This window comes from Trichosurus vulpecula, chromosome X (genome assembly GCF_011100635.1).
Source record: "Trichosurus vulpecula isolate mTriVul1 chromosome X, mTriVul1.pri, whole genome shotgun sequence".
Lineage (NCBI taxonomy): Eukaryota > Metazoa > Chordata > Mammalia > Diprotodontia > Phalangeridae > Trichosurus > Trichosurus vulpecula.
The window spans coordinates 19,959,784-19,987,358 of NC_050582.1; the positions used below are offsets into that span (position 1 = coordinate 19,959,784).

At 41.6% G+C, this 27,575-nt stretch overlaps 1 protein-coding gene across 2 annotated transcripts in view; it reads left to right on the top strand.

The window, feature by feature from the left end:
- Positions 1-16,458: 16,458 nt before the first annotated feature.
- Positions 16,459-27,575, top strand: part of POF1B (POF1B actin binding protein) — a 50,706-nt gene continuing 39,589 nt past the window's right edge. The window contains exon 1 of one of the 2 annotated variants that reach the window (XM_036740304.1): positions 16,459-16,824. In XM_036740304.1, coding sequence (XP_036596199.1) covers positions 16,576-16,824 — 249 coding nt within the window. In that variant the 5' untranslated portion in view covers positions 16,459-16,575. The remainder of the gene's footprint in view (positions 16,825-27,575) is intronic. The other variant, XM_036740305.1, reaches the window with a different exon arrangement.

Consider the following 27,575-nt stretch of genomic DNA (forward strand, 5'->3'; position numbering starts at 1 on the left):
GCAGGGGAGTCCCTTCTCTGCAACTTTGAGTCATAGAGAATTGAACAGTTAAGTGACTTGCCAAGGGTCACACAGTCAGTAGATGTCAGAGGTGGGACTTGAACCCAGGGCTTCCAAGTCCTGAGGCTAGCCCTCTGTTCACTACACCATGCTGCATCTCATGATCTTATAGTATGGACGCTTAATCTTGTCAACACACAATTTGCTAATACTATACTTGTTTCTAGCTTCCCAGGGAACCCCACACAGTTGGGTTAGGGAAATGGCTTCACTCCTGCTGCCTTTCCATCCACAGCAATAGTTTCCAGAGCCTGCTTTCCCTCAAGGTACCTACCATAATGAAGGAGAGTGGTATATCATCTGCCATTTTTATTATCTAGGTCATTTTCCCTTCCATTAGAGTTGACTACATTTTAAAAATACAAACTCATCCTCATCTGCCATCAGAGGTTCTGTTCTTAAAGCCTCTGTGTTGAGCAGTGTAACTTGTCAAATAAACCTCTGGCATAAACTCTCTATAAACTGCATGATCGTACTGTTTATCAACCCCCACCCTCATCACTCAACTGAAACTGTTCTCTTCACAGTTCCCAGTGATCTCTTAATTACCAAGTCCAGTGGCCTCCCTCTCTGTCTTTCCATAACATTGATATCTCCTAGCTCTCTTCCTCCTTATCAGGTTACTCTTTCTTGGTCGTCTTTTTTGGTTCATCGTCCATGGCCCATCCCCTAACTAGGTATATTTCCCAGGCTCTGTCCTATGTGCCCTCTTCTTTTCTATCTCTACACCCTTTCTCTAGATGATTTCATCTCCTTCCACAGGTACAATTATCATCTCTATGCAGATGACTCTGAGATCTGTCTATCCAGTCCTCATTTCTCTCCTGTCCTCTAATCTTACATTAGAAGCTTCCTATTTGATCATCTCAAGAGAATGTGCCATAGGTATCTCCAGTTCACCATTCCCAGATCATAGTTCATTGTAGTTTCTTCCTAATTTCCTCTTTAGGTTGAGAGTACCAACATCTTTCTAGTCACCCAATTTTATAACCTCCAAGTCACCTTCACTTTTTAGCCCTCCCTCACCTCCCTTGTTTCATTAGTCACCAAGTTTTATCCATTCTACCATCATCACATCTCTCACATTATTTGTTCTATTCTCTGTACTTACATGGCCTCCCTCCTAATCCAGGCCTTCTTGCCTGGAATATTTCAATAGCCTCCTAATTAGCCTCTCCAGTCTCTCAGCTCTGTAATCCATCTTCCACATAAGTACCAAAATGAGATTCCAAAAGCAACAATTTGGCCATGGCACCCCATTAATCAAAAAGTTCTAGTGGCTCCCTATTGCCTTTACGATGAAAGGCAGATTCAACCAGTCAGTAAACATTTATGAAACACCTGCTATGTGCCAGGTATTATGCTAAACACTGGGAATACAGAGACAGAGGTTAAACAGTTCTCTAAGAGTTTATATTCTTTCTTTTTAAATAAATTTATTTATTTTTACATGCACTTATAATTTACCTTCCCTTACCTCTCTCATTCAACAACAACAAAATGAAAAATAAAACCCTCATCGTAAACATGTATAGTCCAGCAAAACAAATGTCCACATTGGTCATTCCCGGAAATGTAGATTCCTGTTTTATCATTGAATTGATCTGAGTTCTAAAGTCTTTCAAAGTTGTTTTTCTCTATATTGTTGTTGTTATTGTGTGAATTGTTAAGGAGCTTGCATTGTAATGGGAGAAACAAGTATACAGAATATACAGAGTACATGCAAAATATATGCAAGATAAATAGGAGGTGGTTTGAGGAGGGTACACACTAATGCTGAGGAAAAGCTTTGTCTAGAAGGTGGCACAAGCTGGGACTAGTTTAAAACCAAGTATTCCAGTAGGCAGAGGGAAGGAGGGAGATCTCTCTATACTTTAGGGAATGATGGTGACACCAGATTGGAGTAAGACAGGGAAAACAAATATGTTAGAGGAAAAAAGGGCCCTGAGGAGAGTGTTGGCTGTATGAATGGAGGGAAGGGGACATGTGAGAGATGCTATGGAGATGGGACAAGATTTGACAACTGATTGGATACATGGAGCACCTGAGAGTGAGCAGTTGAGGCTGACATTAGGTGTGAACCTGGGTCACTAGACTCTAGCTTCATTTTCTAGACTTTATACATATTTTGCTCCTTCAAGCACTCTACAATCCAGCCATACTGGCCTTCTTGATCCTTGTCCCACACAACATTCTCTTCCCTGTTTCTCTGAGCCTTTGCACAGACTGTCCCCCCACCCATGCCTGCTATGCACTCCCTCACCACCTCTTCACTCTTAGAAACCCTAGCTTCCTTCCAAGCTCAGCTCAAGTATCACGTCCTACTTGAGAAGTTTTACATAAACTCCCTTTCTGCTAGTGCTTCTTCCTACCCCCACATTATGTTGGGTATCTTTTGTGTGTATCCTGAAGTTCCTTATCAACATATTGTTTCCCCAGTTGAGTGTGAGCTCTTTGAGGACAGCGACATTTTTGTCTTCATATCTCTAGCACTGTTCATGGCACATAGCGGCCACTTATTGATTCTTTGATAGAATATGAAAAAGATGTTTCCAAACTCTTTCCTTCTCCTTTTGGCTTTCTCTCCCTCCATCCCTCATCTCCTCTCAATCTTCCTCTCTTCTCCCTTTTCTCTGCCTACTGCATTCTGCTTGTGCCCCCCTTTGATCCCTTATGCACACTCTTCCTTTTTCTTTTTCCCATTCCTTCCCTCCTCCCACTCCCACCGTTTTGCTTTCTCCTTCCTCTCTCTTCCCATTCATTCTCTCCTGCTCTCTCCATTCCTTTTTCACAAGGTCTCTCTTTTTCTTTTCCACTCCCTTCATTCCATTTCTGTTGTGCTCCTCTCTGTGTCTCCCTTCCGCACTCCATCCCTCTTCTGTTCCCTCTCTGCTTCTGTATTGTTTTGACTACTGAGATTTAGAAAAGGACAGTCGAGAGCCTGACTTGGTCTGGACCATTAACAACCAATCAGGAAGGCTTAGTATCGAGATTTCCCCTTCTTCCTATGGCAAAACATCAATTTGAAGTTAGCTTTTAATAAAATGTTTGATAGCACAGAGTCAGTTCCTCATTTAAGAAATGTTATTTTCAAGGCCATATGCTTCAGCTAATTCCTCCCTAAAACATCATTTGCTGTTGTGTAGATGTTAACGTGACATGTTAACTTATGTTAACCTATAGGTTAGGCTATGTTAACCTATGTGACCTAAGTATTGTGAGTGTGACAATTAAATGAAATATGAAGAACTATGTCCTATGAGTTATTCAAAACATCTGAAAGATACTGTTTCTTATCTCAAACTTTAAGAAAATACAGAAATATACAGATCTTCAGAAGAAATTGAACGTCCTTCTAGTGTTGACTTTAATAATGTCTTGGCCAAAGATAATCTCTCAATGTTCCATTTGTGATGTCCTGCTAGGCACCCGTACAGTTCAGACTGTTGCCATTATAATGGAGAAGAATCACTACATTATAGCTTCTAGTTATCTTGCCTCTTCAAACTAAACAGAAGCACTAATTAAAAATAAAACATCATTCAAGCGTATTTTTGGAGAATGGAATTTTCCTTGCAGACTGTGGCTAGCTCACAACAGTTGAATATATTAGTGTCTTTAGTCCCTTTGTCAAGTGTTGAAGGGAAAAAGTCTTTGACCTATTTCCACGTAATTGCTTTTGCAGTGATATTGAGAAGCTTATACGACATATACTGTAGATAAAACCCTAGGAAAAAGGGATGGCTAGATAAAAGTTTATCTTTAAAATTGAATATTTCCAGTTCTTCCAAACTGCTGTGCATCTGCCTTGATAAGGAAAAATTAAGGGCAATATTTGCTTTCTTTTTTGTTAAGCAAAGCACATGAAACACCTTATTCAGTGCCTTGTGCCTGGCAATGCCCTCGGGCAGTGTTGATGATAATAAAGACCATAGCTTAGCTAAGAAACTTTTCCTAAGTAAAACAGACCAACTGCTGCACTCGCACGCATAACTTTGAACCTCTTCCACCCACCAAGATAAACTTAATTAATGTGACCTTCTTGCCTCTGAGTGCATGCATCTACCATCACTTATGCCCTCTTTTGTTTTGTCTTCGTTAGCTTGGCAAAGGCAGAATATTTCTGTCTGATTTATAGACCTACAAGAGTGGTGTACGTCTAGTGAAGCCACTATGGGCCACAAGCATTAAGCAGGAAAGGCCAGTAGAGATCGTCTAGTCCAACTTTCTCATTTTTCACATAAGTAAGCTGAGGACCAGAGAGGGTAAGTGACTTGTCCAAGGGCACAAAGCCATTAAAGAAGAAAGCTGGGACTAGGATCAAAGAGAATAATTCTTTTTGTAACTTTTACTGTGTATGTACTGTAAGGTTGTTTTTTAGACAGCAAATCCAGTGTACTCGCCACTCTACCATACTGCTCAATAAGTCTGTTACAAAGTGTAAGAGACAGATTTTGTCTTCACCAGACTTAGCTGGGGAGATAAAATAAATGCGCATGAAAGTATTAGGGAACAGTTAAATTGTATGAAAGACAAAGGATTTAACCTGAAATTAAAAAAAATTCCTCCTTAGGTCTTAAGTATGAAGAACAAAAATGCCTTTTCTCTTTGAATGTATTTATCCTTAGTCATTTCTTAGGGTAGCTAGCAACATCACTGTATTAAGCAGTTTTTGAAGTGGCACCGAAAAGCTGCCCTGGAGGCTTCTGGAAAGATCGTTAAGTGGGTAGATGAGTCTAAATTACTCACCCAGTACTACAACAAATCCCCTCTCCCCATTAAAAAAAAGGAAAAAGAAAAGAAATCCTCACGGGAAAAATCTTGAAGGAAAAGTGATAGACTTAAAAATCGATATCCTCCGAAGCAAACTGGTTGTTTCTTTATGGACTTCTGTTCAAAGGTAAGATGCTGTTTTCCTTTTGTTTCTAATCTTTCCCTGCTGACAGGTCTCTTGGCCTTTTGGGCAGTTGTGGAGCAATTGGCCTACATCCTTTCATTTTAATGTTGCTTTAAAATACAAATTAATAGCAGCAGTAGAAATCCTGCTTTGCGAGCCAACTTCCATCAGAGAGGGCTAACACAGATGTTTGTCCTGTGGTTGAAAATAAAGAGTAAAGAAGGCAGATCCAAGATGGCAGAGTAGAGGCCAGGGCCCAGCTGAACTCTGAACATTTCCTTCAAAAACAACTTTAAAATAAGGCCTCATCAGATTTTGGAGTGGCAGAGCCAATGAGGAGTCAGAGCAAGACATTTTTCCAGCCTAACACAACTTAAGAGGTCTGCAGGAGAGGTTTGTAACACTTGGGTGGGTACGGGCCTAAACTTTGCAAGAGTACCAGAACTGTGTCTTAGAGGCACCACAAAGCAGCAGGAGCAGCATCATCTTCTTTGGGAGTTCTCAGCCTAGAAACAGTAAGAGGATCAGACAACTGGTCAGGAAGAAATTACAGGGGATCCTTTGTAGGCACTGGGTGCAGCTGATGCTGAAGCAGTTCTGGGTTGCAGTTCCAGGATGGAGAAGAGAACTTGTGATTGGTCTCAAGGGAGCAGGGGCCCTGGTCACAGTTCCAAGGCCAAGAAAAGCACTAGTACTTGTGGCTGCAGACGGGCAGGGACTCTTCTTGGGTAAAGACGAGAGCACAGACCAGGAGAGCAGTGATCCTATCTCTCCGAGGATAATACCACCTTGGATGCCCAAAAAACTTCTATATCCCCAGAACTAGCTCTGAAAACAGCAGCACAAAAAAGGCTAAAGTGTGGCACGGTGCTTCTCCACCCCTAGATGAACAAAGACAAACTTTAACATAAAGTTCAAAGTCAAGAAATAGAATGGGAAAATGAGTAAGCAACAGCAGCAAAAAGAACTTGACCACAAAAAGCTATTATGTGGTGGGGAAGACTAAGACACAAAACTCTGAAGGACAGAACAATGAGAAAACAGCGACAAACAAAGAGAAATGAGAAGAACCGGGACATCGTTGGGCACAGAACAGCAATGTTGTAATGATGATCAACTGTGAAAGACTTGGCTACTCTGAGTGACACAGTGATCCAACACAGTTCCAAAGGACTCATGATGAAAAAATGCCACCTACCTTCAGAAAGAAAACTGACGAACTCTGAGTGCAAAATGAAGGATAATTTTTTCTTTTTTTCTTTAGCAATATGGCTAACGTGATACAGAAATAAGTTTTGCATGATTTCACATGTATAATCAATATATTTGTTTGCCTTTTCAGTGGGTGGGAGAGAGGTAGGTGGGAGGGAAGAGAATCTGAAACTCAAAATTTAAAAAGAAAAGAATGATAAAAATAAATAATTTAAAAATAACTTTTAGGGGGAAAAAGAAAACAAAGATAAAATGCCATTATAACCCCTACCAGACACAAGGCACACTTGGGAAAGCAGTAAGTAGAGCTGCACATTTGGGATATGGGCTCCTATATGGGAGTAGTAGGAAATGAGGTTGGTAGGACAGGTTGGGCCAGACTAGCTTTAAGTACCAGGCTAACTAGTTTTGACTTTATTCCTTAGGCATTAGGGAACTACCAGTAGTTTTTTGAATGAGAAGTTGCATGGTCAAAGATGTAGAATTGGAAGAAAGCTTTAGAGGTCATCTATTTCAGCTCTGTTAATTTACAGATGAGGAAACTAAGGACCCAAGAAGTTTGGGGACTTGCCCCAGGTTTACACAGGCAAGGTGTCAGGTCAATAGCAGAGATTGGATTTAAATTCCAGGCTCATGGCATTTGACATTTGACATCCTGTTTGACATTTTGCATTCTTTATACTGTACCATACTTGGCTCCTCAATGAAAGTGGTGTTCTAGGATTGATATGGCAGCATGTATCAGAGGGACAAATCTGGAAGCAAGAAGAAAAATTCTGAAGCATTATCACTTGACAGAGAAGGCCTAAAGGAAAAGTAAAGAAAGTCCCTAGTTCATTCATATTTTGAAAAGGGGCTACTACATGGAACCTGACCAGCTCTAAATGCCTTGTGACCGTGTTGGGCACTGATCATTTGATGTACATCATTTATAACTATGAAAGCATATGAACATGATAAATCTATTTTCCTAGGCTCTCCTGGGAGTTTTTATTTCTCAATTTCCTTATTTTTTTCCTCTACCAAATTTTTTTGTTACATTGTTTTAGTTATTTATTCTCACTGCCATCATCCAAGTACACACTGTTTGCTTATTGCTTCTAACTAATCAGAATGTCTTGGACTCTGGTTGTCATTTTTCTGGGTGTAGTCTTACCTTTAATAGCTTGGTCTTATTCATCTCAGTAGCATATAGGTCTTTATTTTGTTGTCTTGACTCACTTAACAATATCATTTTTGTTCCTTAATATTGTGTATTGCAGTTTGTAAATTACACTGCCAGTATTTTCCTTTTGTTGGTTTTCTTTGTCTGCTTGGTACCATATTTTCATATTGTTGTGGAATAATAGGTATTTATAATATGTTTACCCACTCGGTGGTCCCCGGCATGGGGTGAGAGGGTAGGCCCGTTCCTTTGTAAAAATTCTTGGGGTCTGTGAAGAGGTAGCATGATGTAGTGGAATGGTCATTATGGCAGGAGGGATGGGTTCGAATCTCAGCTTTGATGTTCACTGTCTTTTGGCAAATCATGGAACCCATTTCTTCCTCTGTGAAATGAAAGTAACAATTGCTGTTGGTCCGTAATTTTAAGACTTGCAAAGCACTTTACCTATATGATCTTATTTATTGCTCACAACAACCCTGTGAAGTGAGTAGTACACTTATTATCATCTTCTTGCAGATAAAGAAACTGAGGCACAGAGTGCTTACAGGTCTTGCCCAGAGTCACATAACTAGTAAGTTTCTGAAGCAGGGGTCAGATTATAATACTTATACCGCCTGCCTCACAGGATTGTTGGAAAGAAGGTGCTTTATAAGCCTCACAAAGGCAGAGAAATGGATGTAGTTGTAATTATCCCTATAGCAAGTGGAAACCAAGCATTCTGTTTGTGTCAGCAGCTAATTTGGTATCATGGTTCCACTGGAGATGGGCTGTGCTGACCTCCTCCCTAATTTCCATTCAGCATTAGCCACAACAGGGGCCTGCCCCACGGATGAGAGGTGCAGCTGAAGTAGGTGGGGAAGGCTAGGGAAGGTGACGATTGTTCTTCACTTGAGGAGTGCTAACTGGCTTTTCATTAAAGAAATAAACTATCAAGTATTCCTGGAGTGTCTGCTCTTTACACAGAATTGTGCTAGTTGTGGTGGGGGAATTTGGAAGAAGAAGATCACAGATGTAGGCTCTATTCCTTGTCATTTATTACTCCTCCAACAATTTGAGTGCCTACTGCATGCACGGTATGTATACAACAACAGAATTAGAGAACTACCACAAGACATTGCAGAACTAAGTTGTACTACGGGCTTGAAGGTTTTCAGGGTTTTTGGTGAACAAAACCTTATCTGCAAAAGCATTTGTCTTTTAAGTTCTAGCTATAAAAGCCAGAGTAGAAAAGGAAAACCACATACCTAACATTGCCAGCAGCAGGGAAGAACACACCTGTGACAACAGTACTTTCTGGCTCTAATAATGTTGTTCTTTACTATTGTTTCTCTTGATACCTGTGATCATCCTGTGAGACAAGGGTGAGTCTTGGTGTCCCTGTGGCACAGCTGAAGAAACTGTGCTTGGAAGAAGTAAAATGACTTACCCATATTTACTCACCTCCTAAGTCTTTTGATCCCCAAGCTGATGCTCTTTCTGTTATGTGATATGCTGTTGGGGGGGCGGTGTTTTGGCTGAAAACATTATCAGCCTGTAGTCAGCCCAGTGACGATGTCTCTCTCTTTCTCTGAGCCTAACTAGGTTGGTTCTCAGATGATGGACATACAGACCACCATTGGGCCAGCTTGGTAGAGATGGCCAGAGCTTGTGCTCTGCCGGCTTAGTCTTGGAGAATCCAAGGTCACCATACCATGATGAGACATTTGGGGACAAATTGAGTAGTGAGCCATGTACATGCAAGTAGTGTTTTTCCAAGTAGAGCCCAGAGATCCCTGGAGTTCTCTTCAGACCCTAGGGACCTGGTGCCTCCTCCCCCCTCACATAGACCATTCTGTAAAATTCATATGCTCAACCCAAAGTCCAGGTTCTAATTTTCCCTGGTGCTGTTGTGTAAAGGCCGGAATTAGATGTCCTCAGCAAAATGATAAAGCAAGTTGAACTTTGGGGTTCTTCTGTCTCCCTTTCTATATCCCTTATTTTCAGCCCTAGCCAGCTCAGACACCCGACTCTCTAAACTGCCCCTTGCTACCTAGGGCCTTCTACCATGGTTAGTCTGTCTTGATTTAAGTAGAGCCTTGAAGGATATGTAGGATTTGGATAAGCAGAGAGGAGGGGGAATAAGGCTTTTCTTTTCCCTTCCAATGCCTCCATTCTGTACTTTTGCTAATTGCTTCAACCTCTGTCTCCTCCCAACAACTCTTCCCTGTCCTATGTCCCATGTCCTCAAGAAATCACTCTCTATTAGGGTTAATCTGATCAACTCTAGCTAAGTATTACTAGCTGATTAGTTCTTAATGTATTAGTATCTCAAATGCCATTTAGTATTTAGCAGCGTGCCTTCATTGCCTTAATCTAAATGGAATTTGAGGTTTTGGGATAGGGCCACTGAGAAGGAGGCAGCCCTTACTATAGCACAACTCTGGATTTCGCAGTTGGAGGCTGCTCCTGGGACTGTTTCCAGGATTGGCTTCTCAGCCAAATTTCCTGTCTTAATGCACCTGTTTAGATTGAGCCTTCCTTTTCCACACACCCCTGGAGACCAGCTTAATTTCATTATAGCTCAAATAGTCCAGGGCCGGATTGAGGTCTACCCAAACCCACAGGTTGCCCTTTTAACTAGCATGGCTTCCTGGGATCTTCTAAACTGAAGATTGATTGGGCTATATTGGATTTGTCTGGCCCTCCCTAATGTGGGTGCATAAAAAAGCATGAGACATTAAGATATGGTTTGTGTGCTCCATAAAGGAGTTGAAATCTAGTTGGAGAGAGAAGACTTAAAGATACAAAGGAGCAGGCATGGATGCTGAGGCTTTGTTTTTTCATTCTGAACTTAACCAACATCAGATAAGATGAGTATTTCCATATACAAAGTAGAACAGAAAAAAGCTTGCATATGAAGCTGCTAGTCTGTATTATGACCTTAAGTATATAATAAATTCAGCATGTTATTTTCAGTTACTCTACTTGTCTGTTTCCTACTGACTTTCATTCTCTTCGTCACTTGAGTGACCTTCTTTTCTTACTTTTCTTTCTTTCCTTTTCTTTCTTCCATTTGTTGGTAAATTCATCTTATATGTTTCCTACTGAGCTTCATTCTGTCCTCTTATGCACTTTTTAAAAAATGCTTCAGTGACCCTCTTTTCTTACCTTTTTTTCTTTTCATTTTTTCCCCATTTTTGGTAAACCCATCATTAACCTTCTCTCTCATCACACTCCCCCCTCCCAATAGAAAGAAAGAAAAATAAAATCCTTGTTTATGCATAGTCAAGAGAAACAGATCCTTACACTGGTCATGTCTGAAAATGCTGTTTCATTCTGTACCTCAAAGTCATTTCTCTGTCAGGAGGTTTAGCTTGTTTTATCGTCAGTCCTTTGGAATCATGGTTGATCATTTTACTGACCAGAATTTTTAAGTCTTTCAAAATTGCTTTTCTTTTACAACGTTGTCATTATATAAATTGTTCTCCAGTTTTCTCACTTCAGTCTGAGGCCGTTTATACAAATTTCCCCAGGTTTGTATGAAACTTCCCCTTTCCTAGTTTTTTATGGTACAGCAATATTCCATTATGATCATATACTATCATTTGTTCAGCCATTCCTGATTTGATGGGCACCTCCTTAGTTACCAGTGGTTAGAGTGCCAAGCCTGGAGTCAGGAAGACTCGAGTTCACATTTGGCTTCAGACACGTATTAGCTGTGTGACCCTGGGAAAGTCACTTAACTTCTTTCTGCCTTAATTTCCTCAACTGCAAAGTAGAGATAGTAATAGAACATACTTCCTAGAGTTGTTGTGAGGATCAAATGAGATAATATTTGTCACGTGCTTAGCACAGTGCCTGCTAGGCAGAAAGGGAGAAAAAATGGCACCTGTGTCTTGGGCTGTAGTATCCTATCTGGTTCCTGTGCAGAGAAGTCAGCATTTTGAAGACCTGTTTGAGAGAGAAGTTTGTTATTCAGTGAGTGACTGATATCTTCCTCTTCCATATCTGGCAAACAACACCATTCATTTGGAACTGAGTTATGTCCTTCCTGGAGGATACCAATGGAGATACCAATTCATGTGGGAATGGGGCAAAGAGGCTTTAATACCTCATTCTGTTCCCTTCTACCCCAGTTAGTACAGTGGTAATATGAGTCTGCACATAGCTGGGAAGAAGGCCACATCTAGCTGCTACACACACTTGCAAACTAACCTCACAGAACACTGCAAGTTAGTATATGATTAAGTGCTCTAGGAGGAGTAAACTGACAGTAAGGGCAGAGTACAGAGAAATAACTGAAGGCTGAAGTAATTGAGCAGAAGAAAGAGGCCTCTAGTGGAGCCCTGAACGACTTGGAGGATGTGGATGGGCAGAGGGAGGGGAAGTGAGGGCACCTAAGACGGACAACAAAAACCAAGCAAAGACAGGGCAGGAACGAATGAGGCAAGAATGGGCCACCACTGATCGGGGAGACAGGGAGTCTTAGAGAAACAGAAAAAAACAATTCTTGCAATAGCTCAGGAAGGAGGTATTAATGTTCTGAAACTGGGGTGTTGGTATTTGGAATGGAAAGGAAAGGGTTGTTATGAAACATACGGGGAAGGAAGAAATAATAGGACTTGCTGACAATAAAGTTCAGAGGGAAGTGTCAAAGATCCCAACCAAACCAAGAAGTATGGGAAGCATTGTGCTGGGCATGGTGGATTCAGAAACAGAGTTAAAAAACAAACTAGTCCCTACCCCCAAGGAGAATATGTAAACAAATAAACATATACATGATAATCTGAGGGGAAATGTGTAACAACTTGGGGTATTAGGAAAGGCTCCCTGCAAGAGATAATGCATGAACTAAACCTTAAATGAAACTAGGAATTTAAGAGCAGGAGGTAACCAGTGAGAATATTCCAGGCATGAGAGATAATCTGTGTAACCTAGACAGGAGATGGAATGCAGGCCAGTTTGGATGGAATGTAGAGTGGGTGAGGGGGAGCAGCGATGGGAAGTAAGCCCAAACAGGTAGCCTAAAACCAGATTGCAAAGTGTTTTAAATGCCAGATTGAAGGGAGAGTTTGTGTTTTATCCTAGAGGCCCTAGGGAACTCTGCAGGTTTTTGAGCCAGTAGCCAGGCAGGTTATTTTACTGCTCTGTGGAGGACAGATCAGAGGGAGCACAGACTAGAAGCCAGGTGTCCAATGAGAAGGCAACATGTGATGACCTGTCCTGGGCTGGTGGCTGAGTGAGTGCAGAGGACACAGATGTGATAAATATTGGGGTGTAGAATCTACCAGGCTTAGCACATGGGGCACGTAGGAGCAGGGAGGGAGAAGAAAGAGCTGAAAATGACTGATATGGCAAACCTGGCTGAGTGGAAGGATCATGTTCTCAACAGAAGTAGAATAGTTGCATGGAAGGTCATGTTTGGGGGGGATGACAGTGACTTCTCTTTTGCATATGTTGAATTAGAAACGACTATGGGACATGTAGTTTTAAATATTGGAAGGGCAGTGCAGTGGGTGGGGTAGGGTTATAGCTCAGGAGAGTGTCTGGGGCTGTGTATGTAGGTCTAAGACAGATCTGCATAGAGATGATAATTAAACCTATGGGAGTTGATGAGATTGCTGAGCTAGAGAGTATGTAGAAAGAAGAAAAGGCAGGCCAAGCCAGAACCCAGTTGTATATCTATACTTAGGTGGGGTGAGACGAAAAAAGAGCATTAACGTATGCCTTAAAGGAGCATTTAGAGAGATAGGGGAAGAACCAGGAGATGATGATACCATGAACACTTAGGAAAGAGTGTCAGGGAGGAAGGATAGTCAACATTGTCAAATGCTTCTGAAAGAGCAAGACTGAGAAAGATTGGGAAAAGACCATGAGATCTAGCGATTAGTAGGTCATTGGTAATCTTGGAGAAAGCAGTTTCAGTTGAGGAGGAAGTCCAGAAGTCAGATTGAGAGTTTGTCCTTCAGCAGTTTGTCTGCAAAATGGAGGAAAGGTATAGCCCAGGGATGGGGAACCTGCGGCCTTGAGGATGCATTTGGCCCTCTAGGTCCTCAAGTGCAGCCCTTTGACTGAATCCAAACTTCACAGAACAGATCCCCTTAATAAAAGGATTTGTTCTGTCCAACTTGGACACAGTCAAAAGGCTGCACCCGAGGACCTAAAAGGCCATATGTGGTCTTGAGGTGGCAGGTTCCCCACCCTTGGTATAGGGTGATAGCTTCATGGCAAAACACAAAAATTTGCACTGAAACATTGCAGAAATAGGTGATCTGGCTTGAGAAATAACTCAAACTTTGACTCTGATTTTATTTTTTGGCCTTTCTTTGAGTTCCCAGCACTTAGCACAGTACTTGGCACATAGTAGGTGCTTAATAAATGCTAGTTGAACTGACTTGTTTAATTTGAAGTGATAAAGCAGTAGGCTTAGCTAACATTCCTTAGCACATCAAGGTTTACTCTCAAGGTGCCTTCGTGTAAGTCATATTAACCTCATTCACAGAAGGGGAAAACGGAGCTCACTAATGAATGGAGTCTGAGGCAGAGGTGAGGATGGAGAGCTTTGGAGGCACAGCTTGTACAAAGCCACCTGACAAGCATTTGGGGAACCCCAAAGATGGGGATCTGGCTCCAGGCATAGAATGTGGGAAGTTCGACTGCAAAGGTCACAGGTACCCGAGTGCTCAAGCCTGATTCGGAACAGTGTCCTGTGGTTTCACCTGAGTCCTCTTTCTAGTACATGTTGCCTTTTATAGTTGGTAGCAGGAGGGGTGAGTTGGTGGGTTTTGGCCAAAGAATTCACTGAGTGTTGGGAATGATTCTTCAGTTACAAAGTGAACCTATCAAGAAACTCCATCTTTCTTGTTATTCATGCCTGTTACTAGTTCCTTCTCTCAGCAAATTCCTCAATGTTCCTGCCTTTTTAACTGAAAGACAATTTCCAGTATTTAGTAAATTCTTTGAGGAAACTCTGACCTGACACCATCTAACAATTCTCAGTTCTCACAGAAAACTTTTTGAAAGATGTTTATATTAGTTATTTGCCTGACTTAGAATATGGGGCCCACAAAAGACAAATCCATTAAACAGCTGATATTTGTAAGTAATGTTTTTTGGCTCTTGAAACATACTATTAAAATGATCCAAGGAAAAAAGCCAGTCTTCTAGAATAGATTTAGAGGATACTATATACAACTGAATGAATAAAAGAAATAATAGATAAAACTGTAGAGGATACCACACACAAAAGTGAACGTAAATATGTAACTGAATTATTTTAAAGAGCTTTGTTAAGGACAGCTTTTGCCCCACTTCCAAAAATCCAAAGGTGTGGTTCAGCTGGGTCTATCAGCTTACTCTTGCCTGAGACACATCTAGACAGCACAGTGGATAGAGCACTGGACTTGTGATCAGAAAGATCTGGATTCAAATCCAGCCTCAGACACTGACTGACTGTGTTATATTTGACAAGTCACTTAGCCACTGTCTGCCTCAGTTTCCCTATCTACACAGAGAGGGTAATAATAGTAACTATGTCCCAGGGTTGTTGCAAGTATAAAATGAGATGACATTTATAAAGAGTTTTATAAACCTTAAAACTCTATATGGTCACTAGGTGTTATATTATTATCATTATCATTCATTGCTTCTCACCCCCAGAAAGGGGTTCTTGACTTGCCACATACATTTGTACACTTTCTAAACACATCCCTTTATTTAACAAGTATTTATTGCAAAGCACTAGGCTAGGTCCTGTGGGAGATGTAGTAATGAATAAGACTACAATGTGCTTTGCTGTGAACACCCCCACTCTTGTGTTCTAGGATTTGAAAGCTGTTAGATGCAGTGGACTGGCCAAGGTTGGTGGGCAGGGAACAGTGAGGCATTGGCTACTGAAAATGCTGTGATGGATAATCTCTAAAGCCAAAATCCCAAATCTTCACTTCTCAGTGCTTGCTTCTTCCTCCAGAATTGTACATCACAGTGTTTCTTTTCTACAGCATAAAGTCAATATAAATTATATATGTGTGTGCGTGTATGTGTGTACATATGTACATGCTAAAAGATCTTGAAAAAATCTGGGGATATAGAAGGCTTTCTCTCATCTCTCAGGGTAGCTAGGTGCCACAATGGATAGAGTGCCAGGCCTGGAGTCAGGAAGACTCACCTAGCTCATCTAGACACTTACTAGCTGTGTGGTCCTGGGCAAGTCACTTCACTTGTTTGCCTCAGTTTTCTCATATGTAAAATGAGCTGGAGAAGGAAATGGCAAACCACTCCAGTATCTTTGCCAGGAAAACCCCAAATGAGGTCACAGAGAGTTGGACCCAACTGAAAGCACTGAGCAATTCACCCTTTTCTGCTAGTACTTCAGTCTTTGGAGTGGGGTGAGGTGGAGGGAAACTCCTACCTTATATTATAAAGAGCATTTGGAAAGACCCACTAGACTAGGATAAGATAAACAGGTACCTAAATTCCAGGCCGCCCCCAGAGCTGCTCACAGGAGGCGCCCCAGCAGAAGTCTTTCCTGCTTTCCCTACCTAATCAACCAGCTCCTTAGGCTTGGAAGAATGCAAATTGGGCTGTCTAAAGGAGCCTGGCCCACGGTTTCTCCCCTCTTCTCTAGATTTGAAGTCTTCTAGGTTGATTAAAATGCTGCCTTGTAACTCTCCCTGAGGATGCTTGGCAACAGTGACAGATTCATCCCAAGGTTGAGTTTTTGGTACCAAGTTTTAGGGTGTACGTGCACACACGTGCCAGGTGACAGACTCAGGTGAATGACTTTGGGCTTGACAGCTGTGGTTTGAGCTGGGAGAGCTTCTCCCTTCTCCTCCCCGCCTTTTTAAGAGGCCCTGCAGCAAACTCCCATGACAGCAGGTGGCTTCTCCTGGCAGCCGCAGCTCACTCAGGTAAAGCTGCTGACTGAATCCGCCCCTCATGGGCGTGGCCCTCAATTCCAGGAGCCATCAATCACCCAGGGTGGTTCAGCTTTCTGTTTGGCCTCAAATGCTTTGTTGTCTCAGGCCGCGGCCAGAAGAGCTCCTGCTCTGGGCGCTGCCGCTGCTGCTGCTGCCCCCGCCGCCGCCGCCCAGGTTGCCTCTGGCCCGCTCGTCTCCCCTCCTTTGCGCTCCCCCCGCCCCTCCCCGCCCCTCCACCTTATCTGGATCGGAGCTTTTCACCTGGCCACCTCTCTCCCATTGTTTCTCTTGCCCCGCGTCCCCACGGAAAGTGTCCGGGGAGTCCCTCACTGCCCGCTCCGACCATGATGACCTCAAGCTACTGGAGTGAGAGCAGCAGCAGCAGCTGCGGGCCCCGCCAGCGGCCCGAGCCTCTGCACATCCCGCAGCAGCCCGAGAAGAACGTGGTGTACGAGCGGGTGCGGACCTATAGCGGCCCCATGAACAAGGTGGTCCAGGCTCTGGACCCCTTGGGCTCCCCGGCCGAGGTGCTCTCCCCGCTCAGAACTTCCTCTTCCTACCAGAACTTGGTGTGGAGCAGCGATCACTCCCAGGTACCCCAAAGACAGCTGCGCTCCTGGCCAGGGGGTGCCGCTCACTGCCTTTTCGGAAACTCTTCTTTCCTTTTTTCTGCCTGACTTTCTTCATCTGTTACGTTCCTTGGGGCTTGTCTTACCGGGTTGGCTACGTTGGCCCTTAGTTTGCCTTGGAAAGCCACCCCCTTCCCTCTCTTAGGTGCCTCGTCTCTGTCCCTTCCTGGCGTGTGTTTACATTCCCTGGCCGATTGCGAGCCAAAAGGAACTAATTGCTAGCTGTGTTTGAATGGCAGAATCGAACCTCTGGTTTCTACCCCAACTTATTTTCTTAAACTTTGCTATAATACCTGTTTAGAAAGAGCCCCTCTTCCCTTTTTCAGATCAGTTCAAAAGAAAACCGGCAGGGTTTTTGGTTTCCTTTTGTTTTTAGCCGGTGTGCCTGCCCAGCCTTTTGGTTATACATACATATTTTGGTATTGAACTTCGCCATTGGTCTTTTGTGCAGCCTGAAAGCTCACTGACAGATGCAAATGAACTGTCTGATTGTTTGAATTGGCACATAGGTTTCATCAGAAAATAACACACACCTTGTTAGCACAGAAGTGAATGAATTATGGAGGAGTGATTGAAGAAGTCAGCACAGGAGTGAGGAAGAATAGGTGTGAGCCACTGCCAAGGGAGGAAAAGCCAAACCACCTGAAGATGAAGTGATTTTGTCCAAAGAAACCCTGTGCCTATACTGTTTCGGCTGCCATGTTGCATGGCCTCCACTGGGCAGTGCCAGTGAATGAAAAGAACTAATAGCGGGCTGTGAAGATCTGCTTTGGATTAAGTCCTGCTTTTCTTGTTTGCTCCAGATCTACCATTCCACTCTTGGCAGAATCTGTTCAATCCATATTCCTTTCAAGCTTCCTTGGAATTTCTGCCAGAATTGAAATGATATCTTGAAGACATCCAACAGCCCCCCGGGGAAAATACTGGGCCACTTTCCATTAGCAAGCCATTTTGTAATGATAGAGACTGGCTTCAAAAGAAAAGTCCTACATGGTTAAAATAGAGAAGGCGCCATATGTCTACAATTTACAATAGAATAATTTGTAAAAGACTATATGACAGAATTAGTGTGAACCTACACAAGTCAGGGAAAGATTTGTATGGATTTCTATGATCCTAGCCTAGTTTAAGGACAGAATCACCAAGAAAAAAAGCCTCGTCTCTAGAATTAATTTCCTGGGCAAATTGTGGCTCTTCCTGTTATTCAGTCAAAGAAGAATCCATGTCCAAAACAGTAATTCCGAAGGGTGAGGACTGTGCTAATCCTGCAGAAATTGTAATACCCTGGTATTAGAATGCCAATTTCACAATTCATTCACTTTGCAAGTAGGAGTCACTTCCTTTGCGTGGTAGCCAAAGCAATTATTATTTGAGCATAAGAATGTAAAAGAGACTTGATGGATTGGGTATTTCCATCACTCTATGGGCTGGGAGACCCTGAGAACATCATTTAACTTCTCTGTGCTCGGGGCTGTTAGTTCTCTGAAACTACCTAAGTGGCTGAGCTGGTCTCGGATATGCACTGATAGAGGGAATTTCTTCACTGGGAGTTCCCTCTGCCAATGAAATCACAGACCCCCTGCCCCCCAAAAAGTGTTCTCCAACTTTGGCTGCCCCCAGCCACCATGTCAGAAGCCCCTACCCTAACTAGAAATGGGAAATAGATACAACTTTAAAAATTAGAATTTTGACTAATCATAGGCCTTGAGAGAAGAGTTTTCATGCATGCTTATTGTATACTCTAGAGAAGCCTTTTCCTTTTTGGTATTCTCTAAACAAAGCTGGCCACTTCTTTCTTTATGTTACAGACTTAGGTTCTTTGTACCTGACTTATCCTAAGGTGATCTTTAGAGCAAGGTTTTCTTCCTGAAAATATGCTTCGGCTGTAGATTCTGAAGAGGCTTTAGCCCAGAAATTGTGGCTGTAGGAACTGAGATGGAAAGATTAGGAATCTGTGCAAGAAAGGACCTTGAGGTAGTGGAGAGGAAACAGGCATGAGAGAAGGGAAAGAGGCTACAAAATCAAAAGGGACTTAGCTAGGGAAAACCTTTGCAAATACACAGAACCCAAGCTGGAGTTCCTCCTTCGGTCTGCTTCTTTTCTCCTTTGATTTCTGTTCTTCTGGAAGACAAAAATCGTTTTTAATAGTATAGGATGATGTAAGGTAGTTCCTGGGTTTTGGATAACATTTGCTTCACGTTCACCACATAGCTTACACATATTATTCTATCGACATTCTATTTTTAGATTTACTGTCTCCTTCATATAGCTTGTTTTGGGAGGCACTTGGAATTAGTATCTAACAAGTGTGTGTGTATGTGTGTGTGTGTGTTTGCCTGTGTGTGCGTGTGTGTGTGTGTGTGTGTGTGTGTGTGTGTGTGTGTTTGCCTGTGTGTGCCTGTGTGTGTGTGTGTGTGTGTGTTTGCCTGTGTGTTTAACCTATTGCTTTTGTTGTTGGTTGGCCTTCATTCTTGAAGAGATGCTGAGATAGGATATCTAAGGCCAAGAGAACGGATTGCCAATTTCTGGTCCTTCTAAATTCTACTAAAATTTCAATGTGATTTTTCTTTAAAAGGTTCTGGATGTTTGATATTCAGATAGCTCTTAAGTACCATGTTAACATTAAAGTATTAAAGTCTTTATGAATTGAACAGACCATTGTCCCTTAGAATTAAAAAAAATTCTAGATTTAAACTCTTATAAAATTGGCCATTTCTGTCATTTTTAATGCTACTTCATTGCTTCCTTTGCAGTGTGATAAAAATGGAACTTATACATAAAAATTCTCAAAATATGTAATGCCTCCCTCATTATTGTCTGTATTAGACAAATGAGTTTTTGTGGTTATCTGAGCTTCCATTTGATTGGTCTGATACGGTGTTCATGAGAAAATTAGTTTGTAGTTTCATCTTCTGGCTCAGTTTAGGGATGATTAGAATTTATATAAGCATGGAAACTAGTTGCTATTGAAATGTAAGTCAATAGAATGAAAGATGGTAGATTCATCTGGATTAACAGAACTATCAAAGTCAAGAGATACATTTGTGTCAGTCAAGCAAGCAGGCATTTAGGAGGTACTTAATATGTGCCAGGCACTGTGGTAAGTGCTGGGGTGGAATGAATTTTTAGAACAGAATGAATTTTACTAAATGAGATCATTGTACCTCATTTTTAAAGAAATCAAAATATTGGCCGCCACGAATACCATTAATAGAAAGAAAAATACTCTCATAGCCAACCTAGGTATTGTATTTTTCCCTCCATTCATCTGGCTCTCATGTAGTTAAGTATATTACCAAGTATAGGATAGTGGCACTGTGCATGGCAAAGTGTGCCCAAAATATAGTCTTTATTTAAGGTCATTATGACATTGAGCAGAGTTATCTTCCTGTCCCTACTGTTTATGTAGAAGGCTCTCTTTTAGATGGGGCAATGATTTTCCTATCATCTTGGGGAAGGTCACATTTGAGGGTGGACTCTTACAGCATACACAAACTTTTTTTCTCCATTTAAAAACAACTGTAGTTTGCCTCTCAGTAATTGATGGATAAAGGCACTTATCCATGTTTCTACAGTGTTTTGTGATCAAAGTTACCTCGAGGGTGTCACCCAGAGGAGGTATCTGGCTTCATCGATCACCGAGCTGCCTTATCTTTGTCGATATATGTTTAACGTGTGCGTGTTTGTTATTGGGATATGGAAATGTTTACGGAGCCGATTAGTAGGCATGTGTGTATACGCATGCATACACTCCGTTTTTCCTGTTTAACTGACAGAAGAAGGCTGACCTGCCATTACAAACAGAGCTTCAGTATGTTTCCGAGGACGATTTTTTTCCTTTGAAATGACACCCAGGGGCGAGTTACTTTGGTCAGTTGTTGTTTAAGGGCGTTGTCCTTTAGGTGAATGATTGTTCTTGGGAGTAGGCTGCTTGGAAAGTGGTGAAGTCCATGGATACGTACATAGTCAATAGTTTCTGCCTTATCCAGCCTTTTGGGGCCTGAAATTATTTTATGCCATAGAAATCCCGAGTGTACTTGATTGTAACTAATTGGTAGGTCACAGTAATCATACCACTTTTTACCTTTTGGGGAGACAAGATACCTTATCAGATCTACTTTCAATACTTCATAAATAGTAGTAGGAATACATTTTAGAGTTAAATTTGTCAGGATCTGTTTTTTCCTATTCAACTATCTTTATCCAACCTTTTTTTTTCTGACAGTTCATGGCCTCAAACACAACTGTGAGAGCTGCACAGTAATTCAACCCTCTCTTAAAGTATAAACCTTTCTAAACAAAAATATTGGAGTCAGCTTTTTCTTGGCAATAGCAATGATCCCAATCACTGTCGATTTGGGGGAGAGCGCACATGCTTATGATGTTTTTCAAGACAGACATGATATGCATATGTTGCAGAAGGACTTTGTATCTTCTGCTTTTCTTTAGGATAGAAATTAGGAATGATTCTCAAATGAGGTGTTGGGTATAAATATTCAAACATTGTATTGCTCTCCTAGCACAAGAACAGGATTATCATAATTAAAATGTCTCATAAAAAGATATCAATCTGTCTGTAAGCATTTATTAAGTACCTCCTATGTGTCAGGAACTGTTCCAAGTGCTGGGAATGCCACAGAAGGCATAAATAAGACAGTCCCTGCTCTCATGGAGCTCACAGTCTAATGGGGAAGACAGCATACAAACCAGCCATGTGCACAAGCCATGTGCAGGGTAAATTAGAAATAATGAACAGAGGGAAGATGCTAGAATTAAGAGGGATTGGGAAAGGCTTCCCTTTTTAATGTCATTTTTTTATTTATTTAAATGATTTGATACTTCATTTCCCCCCAATTATATGCAAAAACAATGTTCAACATTCATTTTTTAAAAATTCCTAGTTCCAGATTCCCTCCCTCCCTCCCCTCCTGGCCTCATCGAGAAGGCAAGCAATTTGGTATAGGTTATACATGTGCAGTCATGCAAAACATATTTCCACGTTCGTCATGTTGTGAAGGAAAACAGACTAAAAAAAGCCAAGAAAGATAAAGCAAAGAAAAAGTATGCTTTGGTCTGCATTCAGACTCCATCAGCTCTTTGTCTGGAGATGGATAGCATTTTTCATCATAAGCCCTTCAAAATTGTCTTACATCTTTGTATGGCTGAGAGTAGCTAAGTCATTCACAGTCCATCATCTTATAGTATGGTTTTTACTGTGCATGATGTTCTCCTGGTTCTGCTCACTTCACTCAGCATCAGTTCATGCAAGTCTTTCCAGGTTTTTCTGAAATCTGCCTGCTCATCATTTCTTATAGCACAATAGTATTCTATCACAGTCCTATACCACAGCTTGTTCAGCCATTCCCCAGTTGATGGGCATCCCCTCAATTTCCAATTCTTTGCCACCACAAAAAGAGCCACTATAAATATTTTGTACATACACGTCCTTTTTCTTTTTTTATCTCTTTGGAATACATACCTAGTAGTGGTATTACTTGGTCAAAGGGCATGCATGGTTTTATAGCCCTTTGGGTGTAGTTCCAAATTGATCTACAGAATAGTTGAATCAGCTTACTTCACCAGCAGAGCATTAGCGTCTCTCAGCTTTACCACATCCACTCCAGCGTTTGTCATTTTACTTTTCTGTCATATTAGCCAATTTGAATGATGTGGGGTGATAGCTCAGAGTTCTTTTAATTTGCCTTTCTCTGATTAATAGTGATTTAGAGCATTTTTTCATATGACTATGGATAGCTTTGATTACTTTGAAAACTGCCTGTTCATATCCTTTGACCATTTATCAGTTGAGGAATGGCTCTTACTTTTATGACTCTGACTCAGTTCTCTGTATGTTTGAGAAATGTGGTTTTTATGAGAGAAACTTGCTGTAATATTTTCACAGCTATGATTACTATGTATTTTTCTCCATCCTATTTTCCCCTGTTTATCCTACTCCCCCTCTCTCTCTCCTTTCACCCTGTCCATCCTCAAAAATGTTTTGCTTCTGTCTTTTCCCTCCCCCATTCTGACCTCCTACTTTCCTTTAGGGTAAAATAGATGTCTATACCCAACTGGGTGTATATGTTCTTGGCTCTTTGAGCCAGTTCTGATGAGAGTAAGGTTCACTTGTTTCCCCCACCCCCACCTCCATCATCTTCCCCTCCACCGTAAAAGCTCTTTCAAGTGAGATAATTTACCCCATTCTGCTTCTCCCTGAGATAGGCTTCCTGTACAAGGTGAGACTTTAACTGGGAACTGAAGGGAAGCCAAGAAGTGACAAGGAAAAGAAAGTGCATTCCTTTCATGGGGGACATCCGGTGAAAATACCTGAAGCCCAGAGGTGCATATCTTGTTTGAGGAATGGCTAGGAGGCCAGTGTCACTGAATGGTAGAGTACATGGGGGATTGTAAGGTGTTTGAGGGGGCACAGGTTGTGAAGGGCTTTGAATGCTAAACGTGGGGTTCAATATTTGACCCTGGGGGTGATGGAGCGGGCTTGGAATCTATTGAGTGGTGAGGCGACATTGTCAGACCTGCACTTTCGAAAGATCACTCTGACAGCTGGGTGGAGTGTGGACTAGAGTTGGGAGAGGTCGCTAATCTGAAGACTCTTGTAATAGTCCAGGCAGGAGATGGTAAGAGCCTGCACCAGGATGGTAGCAGTATCAGAGGAGAGAAGAAAGTATATTCAAGAGATGTTCCAAAGGTAAAATTAACACACCTTGACCACAGATTAGATAAGAGGGGTGAGAGAGAGAGAGTGAAGAGCAGAGAATGACGCCTAGATTAGGCCTGGGTGCCCTGGGAGGATGGTGGCACCCATGATGGTAATAGGGAAGGGAGGGAGGGTTCTGGGGTGAAATATAATGAGTTCTGTTTTTAGGAATGTTGAGTTTATGATGGATGTCTGCTGGACATCCAGTTTGAGATGTCTAATAGGTACTTGGAGATGGGAGACTGGAGGTCAGCAGAGAGGTTAGGGCTAAGATAAATAGATCTGAGGATACTCAGCATAGAGATGATAATTAAATCCATGGGAGTGAGATCACCAAGTGAAACCTTATATAGGAAAGAGAGAACAGGACCCAGGACCAGAAGGCCCTGTGGAACACTCATGTTTAGTGGTTGTTCATCCTTTGAAGAAGGCCAATGATATCACGAGGGTGGTGTCTTGACTTGCAAGTAAATTGGATTTAAGTGAGGCAGAGTTGTGCAGAGTCATTATCCTCACACTCTTTTTTAAGGTCATCTGAGTCCAGTGGCAACACATAGGTCAGGGCAACTGGAGATGACCCCAGATGCAACAGGAAGCCTAGGCCTTTTAAAGCTAAGGTCTTTCCCATGTTTCAATTTGTCTGAGGCAACACCCATTCAGTAATTAAAGACTAGGTAAGAATTGAGGCAAAAGATGGCCTCGTTTGCCTTCACAGAAGTATCAGTCTGGGAGGGGAAGACCCTCTTGAGTTTCTGGCCAGAACAGAAACAATTGCTATTTACACTCACTCTGAGCTGTCAGAGTGCCCAACCAACGAGCAAGTGAGGCTTGGGCTGGGACCTATTATTGGCCAATCAATGAGAGCCGGAGTGGTTTGGGTTTAAAGGCATACTCAGGTAGCTCTATTTGAATGCCAACGGGCTTTATCAAAGCCTGGTTTTTAGAGCTATATTTCAAGAAATCATAAATGAAAACTACATGAGACGAAAGAGTTAATCGTCTCAGTTTTTCAAAAAAAAAATGCTAGAATAAGTAAGTAGAAGAGGAGGAGGAGGAGGAGTTTCCAACTGAAAGTGGCTTCTTTCTCGAAGAGGACCAGGGACATCAGGAAAGTGATGTTTACTAGGGGTGACCTGAATGAAGATCTGATTCAGGTGGAGTGATCAAACAGGCAGGAGGAGAACCAGGAGAGAGTAGTCACCCCTGGTGTTCAGTAGAATCCAGCATTTTAGCACTAATCTCAGGGATGCGCTTTTTTCTCTTATGATAAAACATTTTAACCAAAGCATCTCCTATGCTTCAAAGACAGTTCATTCAAATGGAAACTTACCTTGGTGAATTCCTTAAGCATAAATTTTTGTGGCTTTTAAAGACCACTTTCTGTTCTGCTGAAGCCTAGTAACTAGCCAAAGCTCAGTTCTTCCTACCTGCTTGTAACTGTTCAAGGGTAATTCTCAAACATCCAGAAGATCAGCACGAAGGCCTTACTGGCATGGATGTTCCTGTGATACACTATCTTGGTACAATACACCTAGTTGTGATGTAACATAGAAAAATCTTGCATTTGGCCACAGAGACTAGCCCTGTCTTTGTTTCAACAGATTTATAACTGCACAAGTTTCCAAGTATCTAATTGAACATTTGACTATGTTCTTTGGATATCTAGGTCTCAGTTCTCTTTCTCATCAGTTTTCTGAGTATCTCTGCAGGGCATGGGGGAAAGAAAGCTGTGAAAGTTTAGACATTTAATGAGTTACAGGGGACATTCTGAAAAGAACAAAAAGGCTGTATGTGTATATACATATGAAATGCTTCCGGGAAAATTACAAATGATAAATTAGTTGCCTTTTGAGTTATAAAAATGTATTCCACAAAAGCCCCTTGGTTTATAGACAAAGTGAAAACATAACAGACTAAGGGAATAGAGTAAAATAGTTTCTTCCATCACTTGAAGGCTTCAAGTCCATGTTTTTGAAAGGTTCGTTAGGAAGGAATATGGTAGCGCAAAATAACTAATGAAGAAAGCATTTAAGCAGTTTTCTAAAGGGCACGCTACATATGATCAAAAGCCCAGAATAACAGAAATGTACCTCAGATGCTTGCTGACCTAAATGTCCGATAACGATTAGGAAGTCCCCATGCTCTTCTTTGAACTTCAGCCTTGCCTTTTTTTTCTCTTTAAAGTAGCACGATGATTAAAGACTACTTGGTGACCTGACTCTTACCTGTTTATTATAAATGCAAGCCATTTCTAAATTAAACATTAAAAATATGCCCAAGGCTAATTACATACAAGTAAACGGAAGATGTTATGTTGCAGAAACAGACGATTTTCATTGTCAGTTAAATCAGACCCATAACAGAGGAAGAAGGGGCTCCATGTTCTGGAGACTCAAACGTGTAAGCATTTAATAGTGGACCAGATTCTCTTGCCTGTAAGTTGAATCTTCTTTACATACGTGGAGGACAAATTACCACCAGTTCCTTTTGTCCAGATTGCACAGAGCTGCTGAGAGGAGAGAAATGATGAGACCAGCTCACCCACAAGTGCATCTTCTCTTCCTTCGGGGGTCATCCTGCTGTATTGGAACCTTAAATCACCCATACATGTGGCTACTTAGCAGCTTTTCTATTAAAGACTGGGTGGGCAATGTGATAATGACATCACTAAATTGGGGTTATTTGTAGAATTTATATTTCATGGCTTTCTCTAAAGCTCTGCCTCTTGAAAGAATTCCATATAAGATAAATGGAAGGCACCCATTTCTCAAGTCAGTTATTATTCTGGTGTATTTCTTGAGCTCCATCAAACATCTGGATTTGTCATGTTTATCCTTATTTTATACTCGAATGAGCAATTTTGTATTTCTATTCATCACTCTAAAATGTTGGTAAAGAGGTAGTGTTTCTGGTCTTTTACTGTATCATTTTCCAGTGACCTTATGTTCTCCTTCCTAGTTATCTTGAGCAGTTAACCCAGTTTGTTGATAGAGCTCTGTGTTCTCTAACGGGACACATTGGTTCAGGTTCTTTGAAGGATGTCTTACTGACTTGCTTAACAGGTTTAATTTACCGTTCACATGGTCAGTGCATAGCTTTCAAATTGAGCATGATGAACAAACACCTGGTAGAATATTTTGATCGATGGATGGACATGCTCAGCCTTCTTTCTCCTTATATCATTTTTCATTTCTATAGCAGCACAAGGTACCTACAGTTGCCAAATTGTAAGTTGTTTATTCCTTTTTGTCCCTAGTGCAGGGAGGAGAAGGTGGGTAGGTAATCAAGTTGATGGTCATCTTATCTATTTTTGGAGTGCCCAGGAATTACATCTTTTGGATGACCATTGAGTTTGATCGCATTAAGTGTTGGGTTTTACTTTTTTGTTTTTTGTAGGTTTGTCCCTTATAATAAGATATTTGAAAGTAGCTGTTTAGACAAGCTAAGTCAAATAAAGCAAGCAACTCCTAAACCACATTTTTGGACTTTCCCTCCCTCCATGGTAGCGGAAAGAATACTGGATATGGAATCCTGGTTCTCACCTTTGCTAGCTAGAGGACCTTGGATAAATCACTCAGCCTGTCTGACGCTCAGTTTCCTCCCCTTTAAAATAGGGATTTTAGTGCCTACGTGACCTAGCTCTAAGAGTTGTGGAAGAACTGTTTTAAAGGTAGGACTTAAAGCACTCAGAAAAAGTGCTTCTTTCCTTCCTTTTTCTTTGGAGGTGAAGAGAATGCAACAAAAAGTTGCTGTTGTTCATTTGGGGCTCTTCTACATAGTATTGCACATTTCAGAAACATTCCAGGTAGCATTTTCTTCATTAATATTTCCTGTCTAATCCTGGACTTTAGTGTGGGCTTAGATTCTGCCTAAAATATTTCAGAATTTTCCTATATATTTTCATATATGTGCACATACACACACATATGTATTATCTTATTCAAAGATCTTTCCTTGCTCTCCATTGCCATCCAATAAAAGCTATAAGCTGGCCTCAGCC